This window comes from Vulpes lagopus, chromosome 8, assembly GCF_018345385.1.
Source record: "Vulpes lagopus strain Blue_001 chromosome 8, ASM1834538v1, whole genome shotgun sequence".
Taxonomy (NCBI): Eukaryota; Metazoa; Chordata; class Mammalia; order Carnivora; family Canidae; genus Vulpes; species Vulpes lagopus.
Genome location: NC_054831.1, coordinates 122,615,923 through 122,628,587, shown reverse-complemented (window position 1 = coordinate 122,628,587; position 12,665 = coordinate 122,615,923). Strand labels below are relative to the sequence as shown.

The following is a 12,665-nucleotide window of genomic DNA, read 5'->3' as shown; positions in this document are numbered from 1 at the left end:
CAGGAGGGGGGTTCTTGGTAGAAGGAGACACCATATAGATGCTTGGGGATATGAAACAAGCTGGTCTGTTCAGGGTCCCAGGTCATGTGGTTAAGCTCAAGAATAGGACTCAGTATTAATAATAGCTATTGTTTGTGGACCAGTTGTGTGCCAGGTATAGATATTTATCGGTGCTATTTTCTTTGCTTCTTGTAGCCACTCAATGAGATACATTACTTTTATCTCCATTTCACTGATGAGGAAACTGGAGCCCTCCAGGAATGAAGTAACCCCAGGGTCATGCAGTGGTAGAAGCCAAAACTTGAACCCAGAAGGTCAGGTTCTAGAACCCACACCTTAATCACCTGTGTTGGGTAGTTGGGGGTGATGGCCTTAGATGCCAAAGCAAGGAGCTGGGACTTTATTCTGAGGCAGTGGGATGCCATGGTAGGGTCTGGAGCCTAGTGCGTGGAAGATTCTCAGTAACAAGTGAGTGAGCGAGAGAGTTGATTACTCAATGCAAGAATCACGCAATTCTCAATGCAAGAATCACTCAATGCAAGTTGAGTTTTAGGAAGGATGCGGGCTTGGGGTGGGAAGGGGTGCTAGTATGCATGTAGGCTGTTGTGACCATCTGTAGGAATTATAGCAAGAGTCTAGAATGCTGGGTGAACTCTATATATAAATGCATCATGTTCCCTATTGCCTGCTCCCCGGTCCTGATCAACCCAGCCCTCTCCGTAGGTTGCTGGGAGATGACAGCATGTATATGTATGTGTGTGTGGAGGGGCCTGCAGAACAATGGCCTCTGGGGAGGATTAGGGGCATTAAAGGGGCTCAGGGGGCAGGATGTGCTGCAAGCAGTAGGGAGGAGCTGCTCCAGGGGCAGGGAGATTATGTAATGGGCAGAGCACAGCTGTGCTTGCTTCTGCCAAGCAAAGCCACAGCTGCCCTGTGGACCCGGCCCCTGGCTCCAAAGTCCTGACCTGCCCTAGGCTGGGTCTTGCTAACTGTAGGAGCCTCTCTCTGCCTCACCACTCTTGCTGTGCTAGGAGGGGTGGGGACAGCTCCTTCCTTGCTTCCCAAGGCCTGGTTACTCACCTCATATCACATAGGAAAGGGATGGGCTGGGTTTGGTATACCCTTGAGGGCAAAGTGTAGGGGCTGGAAAAAGTAGGACTGCCTAGCAATGGGCCCCAGTGGCTGCCTCTCTACAGGTAGTTCCCCTGCTGAGGTGTGGGCTGCTCTTCCTCAGACCTTTTTATTGATTGATTGATTGACTGCCTCCTGGGTATCAGAGACCAGATATTGAATATCCACTTGCCAGTTGAATGACCTTAGGTGCCATCACTATGCCTCTCTGAGCCTCAGTCTCTTCTTCTGCCAAATGGGAACAGGGCCTACCTCTCAGGTCAGGAGGATTTAATGGTGCCACAGGTGTGAGGCACCGAGCCCAGTGCCTGGCATGTGGCAGGGGCTCAGAAGAGAGCAGCTGTTAGCACCAAGTCCTAATCTCTGTCCTCCCCCTTTATTAGAAAGGGCAGGCCTCTGTGTCCCTGGGTGTGACCAGTGGCACGGTGAAGGAATGCAGGGGCACCGTGTGGCAGCAGCGGTTCTGCCTGGCAGGGGTAGGGGAGGAGTCCCAGAATAGAGCAAGGATAGGGCAGCCGCTATCTCCAGGCTGGACACTTGCCCAGACTTGGTCTCCTTACATCCCTGCACCAATTCTGGGAAGTGGGTGTAACTCTCCTCACATTACAGATTGGGAGACTGAGACTTCTTGCAGTTGATTAGTTGGCCCAGTTTGTGTCCAACAGAGCTGGGAGCCACATATGCCCTTTCCTTCTCACTGGGAAGAGGGGGCATTTGAGCTCAATCTTCAAAGACGAGGGGTTTGCTAGGCAGAGAGCTTGAGGGAGGGAAGATTGGGACATGCTGGTGAGGGGCTGTTGCAGGAGGGCTTGAGACCTGCGCTCCCAGAGTGAAAGTGGAGGTGGAGGGCCCTGACCTATGTGGCCTCCCTAGCCATGACACAGGGTGAAGGTGGGGGGCATTCTGGCAGGGTCTGTTTTTGCTCTGTCCCACCCTCCTAAGATCTGATAATGTCCCCCAATCTCCTTTCTCTTTTCCAGAATGGACAGGCCCCAGGGGAAGAAGCTGGATTGCAGCCATCTAAGGTGAGGACCAAAGCAGGCATCCTGAGCAAGGGACCATTTGCATGGCTGTGAAGGGGGAGGAGGGAGGCACCCAGCTCAGCCTTCCTCTCTGCTCCCACCAAATCCTCACGGTGACCCTGTGCACAGAGACCACTTGTTCCAGTTTTCCTATTTTTTTCTTTCTTTTTAAAAGATCTTATTTATTTACTTTTTAAAGGTTTTATTTATTTATTGGAGAGAGTGTGCACAAACAGGGGGAGGGGCAGAGAGAGAGGGAGAAGCAGACTCCCCACTGAGCGCAGAGCCCACCGACATGGAATCCATGCCTGGCAGAGATCACAACCTGAGCTGAAGTCAGCTGCTTAACTGACTGAGCCACCCAGGTCCCCCTACAGATTTTATTTTTTTAAGTAATCTAAACACCGATTGTGAGGCTCCAACTTACATCCCCGGCATTGAGAGTTGCAGGCTCTACCGACTCAGCCAGCCAGGCGCCTCTCGACCTTCTTATTAGGCAAGGGGACTGTAGCCCGACAGGGTCAGGAGCAGAATCCAGGCTAGAACTCTGCTCATCACCCAGGCACTTCCTCGGTTTATTTCCTCATGGCAGCTGGACTGGCTGTAGGGAAAGTGCCGAAGGGGTGATGGGAGAGGGGGAGAGGCTCAGGTCAGCTGGGCTTGACGAGGCCCTGGAATCTTCTGGGTCTAACCAGGGCCCAGTGCCTGGCATGTGGCACTCTGGCCTATTCTCAGGGTTCCCACCTCCTAGCCCTAGACTGGTCCCTTAGCCCTACCGTCTTTGCTTTCCCTGGGTGCCTCCCTTGAGCCCTTCTCAGGCCCTGTTGTTGGTTTTGTGTGTTGACAAGAGCACCAGGGGCTGGGTGACAGTCAGGTGACCTTGGGTGGGTCTTTTGTTCCTTCTGGGCCTGGGCTTTCTCATCTCTCCCTTGGGAAAGGCCATACCCAGTTTTCAGAATCTTTGAGGTCCCAGAGCTGCTGACCGCAGGGTGGGGGGCTCGGGAAGCTGCCTAGGAAGGACAGGATGGGGGTTCTTGGGTTCTGGCTGTAGAGCCGACCTGCATTCGAGTCCTGGCTCCATCCTCACTATTTGGCCAGAGGTGTTCTCCCTTCTGAGTCTCAGCTTCTTCATCTCTAAAAGGAGGATGACAATGCCTACGTCACAGGAGTGATGCAAAGGACAGACGAGGTAGTCACTGCCTGGCACTCGGTACGTCAGCACCAGCAATATGAAGACCCTGGTGTGTTGCTCTGCTTCAGTTCATTCCACAGCCATACCTGCTAGACCTGGGTCAGCCTGGGCACTGGACTTGCCATAAACTTGACCTTTGAAATAGACCCAGGGCTGGTCCTGATGTTTGCCTTGTCTCTGCTCCCTAAGATAAGGGAGCTAAGTTGGCTGGGCAGGGCAAGGTGAGATAAGTAGGCTCCTACCCCTCTTCTGATGGTTACTGTGGCCACCTTGGCCAACGAGGCCAGACCAGGTGGTAGAGGTTGGGTCCCTTGGTTTGTCTGGGCCCCTTGTCTGGAGAATCTCCTTTCACAAAGTAGCTGCCTCTAGTTGCCTAGTAACAAAATGAAGGGACTCAAGGAAAAGCCAGGATGTTCACATCTTGGGGTTCAAGTTCTGGGGGTTGCAGAGGAACTTACAGCTTTGAGAGAGCAGGTGATAAGTATAGCTTCTCACCTCGGGGGCTGCCTCACCACGGGGGCTAGAGAGGATTGCTGGGAAAGGGCAGGAGCTTACTCAGGCAGTAAGATCAAACCTACATTTGATCTCAAGCCTATGACCCCTGCTCTTGAGCAGAAGACCCTGGGATGGGAAGGGAGACAAGGCTGGAGATCGATGGGCTAGGAGAGCCTTGAATGCCACATTAAGGAAGAGAAAGAGCTTAACCCATACCGGGGACCACACCAGGAGCTTTGCGTTTAGTTTTCACAACACTGCTGATGTAGAGATTGTTACTATTCCTATTTTACAGATGAGATCATTGAGGTCCAAGGTCACATAGCTGGTGAGCAATGGAGTCAAGTCTTGCTTGACCACAGACACATACTTCTCCCAGACTAGAGAACACTGTGCTGCAGGGGGGGAGTATTGGGTCCCTGTGACCCCAGGTTGCACCATTTCTAGACACCTGTTTATCTATCTTTTCTGTTGACCCCAGAACCTCACAGTATCCCCGGTGCCTATTTCAGGACTCAGCACACCAGGGGGCGCTCAGCCTGTGTCAGGACCTCATCGCTTTGTACAGTGGAATGAGCCTGGGGGCAAGGCCAGTTTATCCTTTGCTTCATCGGACTTTTGGTGTACCTTTCTATGGCACTGGGGGATCCTAAAATGAAGTCAGTACCCCCAGCCTCAGGTCACTCTCAGGCTTGAGGAGAGGGTGGAGGCAGGAAAGCTGTGTGGTGGGTGCTGTGATGGAGGAGAACATGACTATGGGCACAGAGAATCTCCATTCTGTGCCAGACCCCATATTGGGCAGAGAAGTATATCACTTCCCAGGTGCCCCCTGTTTCTCCCGGTGACATGATAGGATGAGCATGTCCGGGGGAACTCAGCCAGGGGCATCTGTGCTCAAGGCTGAGCATGGACCAGATGGATGGTTACTGCTCTGTGTGGCAGAGGAGGAAGCATTGTGGTGTGCTATAGGGCACCAGGCCACCTTCCCTACAGAAGTGGCATTTGGCTAGGCCTCAAAAGGCAGGATTTGGCAGCCCCAGAGAGAAGTGGGCCTTCCAGGTGGAGAAGAGACAGGGAGGGGCACTTGGGAGTCAGGCATTATAAATGAGTTCAGAATCCCGCCCCATTCATTCTCATTTGCTGTAGAACCTTGGGTAGGTGCTTTGCTCCTCAGGTTCAGATGCTTTTCCTGTAAAAGAAGACTAGGGTCTGCCCCTCAGGGCCACCCGGAGGAAGGAATGTGATATGTATAAATTAAACAGTCCCACAAAGTTTGGTGTTTTTTTTTTTTTTTTTTAATTTTATGTTTAAGTAATCTCTATATCCAATGTGGAGCTCAAACTCACAATCCTGAAACCAAGAGTTGTCTGCTCCACTGACTGAGCCAGCCAGGCATATTACCCAAGTTTGGTGTTTAATGCTTGCCTATTTTATTCATTTTAGGCAGAAAGGAGCATTTGGGTTTTAGCAGCCATAGTATAGGCTGCGGTCTAGGGCAGGAGCTCCCCAGATACCTTCAGCACCCTAGCACACCTGGTGTCCTCAGGCATCCTGGGGTTCCACTCACCCCCCTCCCTCCATGAGGATAGACCAGGCACCCCAGGCCCCATCCCCCGGCTATCTCCGGAGCTGGACCCCTTTGAAGCGCCTGCAGGTCTATTTTGAGAGCTGAGCGTCTCCCCCCTCCCCTCCTCTCTTCCTGTTTATGAAACCGTGATCCATCCCGGATCCCTCATACTCCCCTGGCTGAAGCACAAGCAGGATGTGACTATGGACTTCGGGGAGCCTTGGAAGCCTCAGGTGTTGGGGGGAACTTCCCTTGGACTGGCCAGGGTAGGCTGGTCCACCCTCCCCAGCCTTGGGGCCATGTGGCTGGGCCGTGTCCCCTCAGCCTGTCCAGAGGAGACTCAGCAGCAATAAGGTTGCCCATCCAATCCAGGGAGAAGTCCTGTTTACAATATCCCATTGTCTCTGTGGCCCATTTTTCTTGTAGCAACAACTTTCCGAGGGTAGAATATTTAGTTTTAACCTCTGTTTTACAGACTGGGAAATTGAGGCTCAGGCAGGGAAGGAAGTTTGCCTGGGAGCACTCAGCTAGTGAATGGACACTTCTTAACTTCCTATCCTGCACTCCTGGCCTCAGCCTCTTCTTCATGCTGGTTTCTCTCTCCATAAATTGTTTTTTTTCCCCCTCCTTTCTTCCTGGCCAACTCCTGTCCATCCTCAGGGTTCAGCTGGACTGTCCTCTTTCTGGAAGCTACTGCCTCTGGGCGCCCATAGCTCCGTCACAGCCACTTGTGTTTTGTTATCATGTGTTTTCAGGAGCTGCCTGAGAGGAAGGGCCTGAGTCTTAACCTGTGCGCCTCCTAGTGTTGGCTCCTTCTGGCTTGGGGACAGAGCAGGGGCCAGTTAGCTGTGGGGGATGTCCAAAGGGGAACAGGTTCTCCTGGAGGGCGGAAGGTGGTAATGAAGCACTGGCGTGTAGGCTTTGGAAGCAAACACTCCTTGATTTTGCTTTAGATGTCCCCTTTTCTAGCCACGTGGCCTTGAGCAAGTCACTTTATCTCCGAGTCTGGTTTTCCTGTCTCTGAAATGGGATGACAGTGTCTCGAAGCTAAGTCACAGGGCCTGCCAGAACTCACGCCAGTTGAAGTTGAAGGAAAGAATGGCCTTGCGCAATACATGCTTGATTTATAAGGGGCACAGTTCTCATGGTCACTCGTGCCAATCCTGGCTGAGGGCAGCAGGGATGCCCGGGACCCACGGGCCTCTGCTCACCTGCCCAGGGGCACACTAGGAGACATCTCAGGGGCAACCTATCCCACCAGAGGGGGCAGGCCTGGGAGGCCCTGCATATACTGCCAGCTGGGGAAGGGGCTGTTGGTGTCCGTTACAGCCGAGACTGGCAGCTGGGCTTGGGCTGCAGCTGGTAGAGGGAGGGCCAGGGTGGGGGGACCCTAGGGACCAGGGATCAGGCTGGGGGGCTCTGGGCTTCTCTCCCAGCTGCCTTGTGGGAGGAAGTAAATAAGAGGAAGTATCTATAAGGGAGAATAGGGCAGGACCAAGGGATGTGGTCTGGTGCCTGTCCTCCCCCACTCTTGCCACCAGAGGCCTCACAGCCCCAGCACATACCCTCGGTGAAGGCAGTTCTGAGCCCATTTCCTTCCTGTTGCCCCTTCCTGTACCCTGCTAGCTGCAGAGTCTTCCTTTGCTTCTGAGGGATTTGAGGATTTGTGGGGGGCCCAGCTGGCTCTGGACCAGAGAGCTTTAGGAACCCCCAAGCCCTCCTGCCTGCAGGAGCCAGGTACGGTGAGTGGTCTGTCGAAGGTGGTGTTTTCACAATCACCAGCAGGCCATCGTCAGACTATCGCTGCAGGCCCTTTGAGGACTGGAAGGGGAAGTCTGTGTGGACGTGGGGGCGTGTGTTTCCACATGTCTGTGGAAATGGTTTCCGATCATCAGCCTGTGTGTATTTGTGGGCGTGCCAGTTCCTGTGGGTGTACAGGTGTGACTGGTGCGGCGAGGCCACGTGGAAAGGGGCTGGGCCTGGTCAACTCCTGCCCCACCACTACCTGCTTCTCTCAGACTTCTGTGAGGTCCTTGCTAGGCCCTTTGGCCCCCTTCCCATCGCGGGGCCCATGACTGGCAGGCTTCCACAGGGCAGGGCCGGTGTCATGGTGCCTGCTCTGTGGGCTGCCCTTTGGGGTTTGCATAGCCAAAGGAAGGTCACGATGGGGGGAAGGAGCTTCTGAACTCTGGGGCTGGGACGCTCAGAGACTGTGGCCTGGCTGACTTCTACCCCACATTTTCTCAAGGGGATGTTTGCAGGTGCTGGGATGCCCAGTGTGTCACCACCTCGTTATCTTGTGACTTTCATCCGTGTTCTAGTCTCCCCTCCTTAGGATCAGGGGAGGTGAGGAAGGCTCTCTCCTTGGGGTCCCCCTGGGGTCATGGGCTTGGGTCTATAATGTCCCCTCCTCAGCAGGGGAGCCTGACCCATCTTCTGTCCCTCCTCTCTGCAGAGGGGAAGTGAGAAGGAGGGGGTCAGGGACCCTGCCTTCTGGGCCAGGAAGGCTGAAAAAGCAGAAGTAGAGGAATAACGGGGCCCTTTGGCCACCGGCTTGAGCCCCACCATGCAGACCCCGGCAGATTTCCCCAGGGGTGAGAGAGACACACTCCCCTGTCCCAGAAAGGTGAGCAGAGGGTTGGTCTGCCTCCAGCAATGTCTTGTCACCATGGCCTTGGGCAAGGAATGGGTTTGGGAGTGGCTCTGTCCCCTGGGGTTTCCGGGTGACTGCTTCTGTCCCCAGGGAGTGTTCTCAGACGCAGGCAAACAGAGGCTCAAACCTCAGGGCGGGGTGGGCAAGGGTTGCTGTGTGGCCTTGGCTCACCTCAATCCCTATGTCCCACCCAGGGTTATGCTCAGGGGCCTGAAGAGCCTGTAGCTTCTTATGACTGCAGCTTTTGTGGCTCTCTGAGGTCCCCTGAAGATGGGGCCGTGTCTGTCGGGTCCTAGACCTAGAATGGGAAGTCCCTGGACTGATCCCGGTACTGAGGGAGGGTATGGGCTTGGATGGGCAGGGCAGGGCTCTCGCTGACTTACCTGCTCACCCTTTCCTGGCACTTGAGGCCTGCTGACCCCATGCCAGGCAGTAACTAGAGGAAGGGTTTGAGTGTCACTGGCTCTGTCACTGGTCCATTCTCAGGCTGGGTGAGTCACGGTCCTCTGGCCCTTGGTTTCCTGTATCTGAAATGGGGATAACAGATTTGGGAAATCTGGATCAGAGTCAAAGCCATCAGACTGCATTCTCAGCCCACTGTGTTAGTCCTGGGGCCTCTCCAGGCCCTGGCATGGGATGAAACCTCAGATGTGTGTCTGCCATGAATACTGGGCTGCTCTCTAAGATGCAGGATGTTTGCAGGTGATATCCCCTCACCTCTCCCCCCACCCCACCTCACAGAAGACTAGCAAGAACCAGAGCTCTGCCATTGAGTTCCCGGCCTGACTTTCTGTGCACTGGCCTGGGTATCTGTCAGTCTACTTGGGCCTTGCTGACTGGCTTTCTCTTTCTGTGGCCCACCTGCCTCTGTTGTCGGGTTCCTGTCTCTTGCCACTTGATGAGTGCCTGTCTTCACCTGTTGGGTACATGTCACGTGTTGGGTGCCTGTTGGGTGGTGTCCCCTTCTGTCTCTGCCTGTTGAGTACATGTCCCCATCTGTCTCCACTTGTTGGATGCAAACCCCCATCTGCCTCTGCCTGTTGGGTCCCCATCTGTCTCTGCCTGTTGAGTTCACGTCCCCTTCTGTCTCTGCCTGTTGGATATATGCCCCGTGGACCTCTACCTGTCAGGTATGAGTTCCCTCCTGCCTCTGTTTCGGTGGGTACATGTCCCCATCTGTCTCTGATCGTTGGGTAAGTGTTCTTCCTACCTCCCTTTGCTGGGTATGTGTCCCTATCCATCCTTGCCTGGTGGCCATGTATACCCTCCCACCTCTGCCTGTTGGATGCCTACCTTGGTCTGTCTTTACCTGTTGATGCCTGCCTCTATCTGTTGGGTGTCCCTCTTTATCTGCCTCTGCATGTTAGATGCCAGTCTTTGCCTGTTGGGTACCTGTCTCCCCCTCAGCAGCTGGAGTGGCATGGGGCTCTCCCTTTGTAGGCCCACAGGGAGGATGGGGGGGGGGCGGAGGGCAGCACTCAGGCAACGGGGAGGGGGGCAAAAGAGAGGAAGGGAACGTGGTAAGATTGTAGGCCTGGAGCAGGGAAACCACAGGCCCTAAGTGATTGGCGGTGCTGAGCTGGGCCCAGCCCCCGCCCTCACCCTGCACATCCGCCTTGGGCCCGGCCACCTCGGAGGCAGCCCCGGACGCTGCCTGCTCCTGCCATGGTGCCTTGGCCCTGCCGGGCGAATGGAGCAGGATCCCAAGCCGCCCCGCCTGCGGCTCTGGGCCCTGCTCCCCTGGCTGCCCAGGAAGCAGCGGCCCAGGACCAGCCAGACCTCTTTGCCTGCCCCTGGCCCTGGCTCTGGCCCCAGGCGGGACTTGGTGAGTGTGCCCAGATGTGTGGTCCTTGGAGCAGGTGCCTGGGCAGCTAGTTTGGCCTTAGTTGGCTTCCGGCTCTCCTAGCCCAGGCCTGGCCCTACTGGACAACTGGACCCTGCCCAGACTTGCTTCCTGGGGAAGTGAGGAAGCACTTCAGGGCTCCAGGGCAATCCCGGCAGATTGGAGGGAGGGCAGAAGGATCCTAGAACAACTAGGACCAGCAACGGATTTTTAGAAGACTCCTATGAAGGAAGTTTCAAAGAGTGGATCATGGAGTCTCGGCCTTAGCTCCTGTCCACCCCTGACTGGCACTTACTGGGTTGGTGGGGGTGGTCTCTAGTGACTCTTGGGTGTCTGTGCATCTGAGCACTGTCCTTCTGGCCAAGGATCCTCTCATCCATTCTGACCCGGAACAAAAGCCTGGCTCTACCTCCCCGGTATGAGAATACACACTACTTCCTATTGTGGCAAAACTAACACCTTTGCAGCGGGGGGAGGGGAGTCCCACAGGCAGGACCTGGGCTGTGCCTGGGCATCCCTTTGGGTCTCACCAGGTCAGAGCAGCAGGGGCAATAGGAGCAGTGCCTCCCCTGACTCAGCACCTTGGTAGTTTGACCATCCCGGGCCCTTGAGGCCCTTTTGGTATTGATGAACCAGGAGGCTGGCGCCATCAGTACGGCCATCTGGTATGGCTAACAGGGCCCTGCCTCCAGGAGGAGTAGGCTAGGATGGGGACCATATTCCCTGCTCACCCGGATGGGACAACCATACTCACCAGCTCTGTTCCTCCATCAGGATGAGGGCGTCCTCAAGGAGATCTCCATCACGCACCATGTCAAGGCTGGCTCTGAGAAGGCTGACCCATCCCATTTTGAGCTGCTCAAGGTTCTGGGCCAGGGATCCTTTGGCAAAGTGAGTCCTGAGCCCAAACTGGGAGGGCAACTCATGTCAGAGGTGGGGGTTAGGGGTCACTTTGGGGTTCAGGATCAGAGGGAAAGGGTTGATGGGTCTGAGGGGAGGGCAGGAGGTCACTCTGGTACCCAGGGAGGCCCGAAGGTCAACCTAGGACTCTGGAAAATTAGAGGTCAGCCTAGGACCCAGAGGATAGGAGCTGATAGGCTTAGTCCCCTCCCCAACTTCTCTGCTTTTTCCCATTACCTTCTCAGGTCTTCCTAGTGCGGAAAATCACCCGACCTGATAGTGGGCACCTGTATGCCATGAAGGTACTAAAGAAGGCAACGCTGAAAGGTGAGTGAAGGTCACCTCCCCATGCAGAGCCCGAACTGGGCACAGGAGATGGGACTAGTGGGATGGGCAGGGTGCCAAGGATTCCACCCTGGGCACTGCCGTGAGATGGGAGGGACACATGAGAGAGAGAGCCCTTCTTGGCCAGGGCTTGGGGATGACTGTTTTGAGGGGCTAGATTATCTGTGACTGTGTTTCTCTTTTGGCCAGTACGTGACCGCGTTCGGACCAAGATGGAGAGAGACATCCTAGCGGATGTGAACCACCCATTTGTGGTGAAGCTGCACTATGGTGAGATCACAGACCCTACTTGAACTCCCACCCGACCTACCAGCCTTTGCCCTTGCCTGTGGGCTGCTACCTTTCCCGTAGGTCACCCCTACCCCAGCAGACAAAGGGAGCTTAGGGTAGAGGGGCAGGGCCCAGGGCCCAGCTGTCTCCACCATTGCCTTTTCCCTCTCCCCAGCCTTCCAGACGGAGGGAAAGCTCTATCTTATCCTGGACTTCCTGCGTGGTGGAGACCTCTTTACCCGGCTTTCTAAAGAGGTAAGCTGACACTAGACTGCCATTGGGCCCCAGGTTGGAGCTGGAGGGACAACGAGACCTCTTGTCCCAGGGCTCAGTGAAGAACATGTCCAGTGTGGTTTGGACTTGGGACCACCCAGGCTTGCCCCGCAGACCCGACCGAGGAACCCACTCTGGGACAGGGCATACACCCTGGCAAAGCCTCAGAGTTTCTCCCAGGATGGAGGAGGAGGATCAGGCCATGGTTCTGATGCCACTCTGATTCCCAGGAGCTGAGGGTTCTTTCACCTCTGTATCTCCATTCTTCCGAGGTTGCCCTAGGCAGGGCTGTGAGGATGGGAAGAAATCCAAATCTGCCCAGAAATTTAGATATTTTAACATTATGTCCCATGTGTTAACCAAAAGGATTTTAACTGACATAAAAGAATTTGAGCCAGATATTAAAATGGAACCATTAATATAAGTCAAACTTGAGAAGAGAAACACACTTTTAAAAAAAATTTAAATGTTATTTTAATGTTTGAATAGGTAACACGTTTACATGATTGAAAATAAAAATATTGAGAAGTCTTCCTCCCACCCCATCCCTCTACGCCCCCATAGGTAAACATTTTTATTGATTTCTTGGTTAAGTGCCCCAGGTTTCTTTAGTAATACAAACCATTCTGATACATGTTCTGAATTCCAACCCCCATTTCCTTACAAAAAGTACTACCCTGTATATACTGTTCTGCATCTTGCCTTGTTCGAGATGATGTATCTTAGAGATCAATCCATATCAGAACATGGAGAGACTCCTTGTCCTAGTTTATGGCTGCATAGCACTCCATCATGCACGGGAGAGACAATATATTCTAGTCTTCTGCTCAACTGTTGGGCTCTTTCCAACCCTTTTGCTGTTTCTAAGCAATGTCACAGTGAGTGACTCGTATATTAGTCATTTCATACTCACATGCCTTCATAAAGAGAAGAGTGTATGGCACTGGGGTGTCTAAGGGTCTTCCCCAAGGAAG

General features: G+C 54.2%; 1 protein-coding gene across 3 annotated transcripts in view; it reads left to right on the top strand.

Moving 5' to 3' along the window:
• The window catches only part of RPS6KA1 (ribosomal protein S6 kinase A1), a 37,267-nt gene that overhangs the window by 4,332 nt on the left and 20,270 nt on the right, over positions 1-12,665 (top strand). The window contains exons 2-6 of one of the 3 annotated variants that reach the window (XM_041767836.1): positions 2,112-2,156; positions 10,678-10,794; positions 11,049-11,130; positions 11,338-11,418; positions 11,594-11,673. In XM_041767836.1, coding sequence (XP_041623770.1) covers positions 2,112-2,156; positions 10,678-10,794; positions 11,049-11,130; positions 11,338-11,418; positions 11,594-11,673 — 405 coding nt within the window. Of the gene's footprint in view, positions 1-2,111; positions 2,157-7,910; positions 8,034-9,634; positions 9,886-10,677; positions 10,795-11,048; positions 11,131-11,337; positions 11,419-11,593; positions 11,674-12,665 lie in introns of those variants that run through there. The other 2 variants (XM_041767837.1, XM_041767835.1) reach the window with 2 other exon arrangements.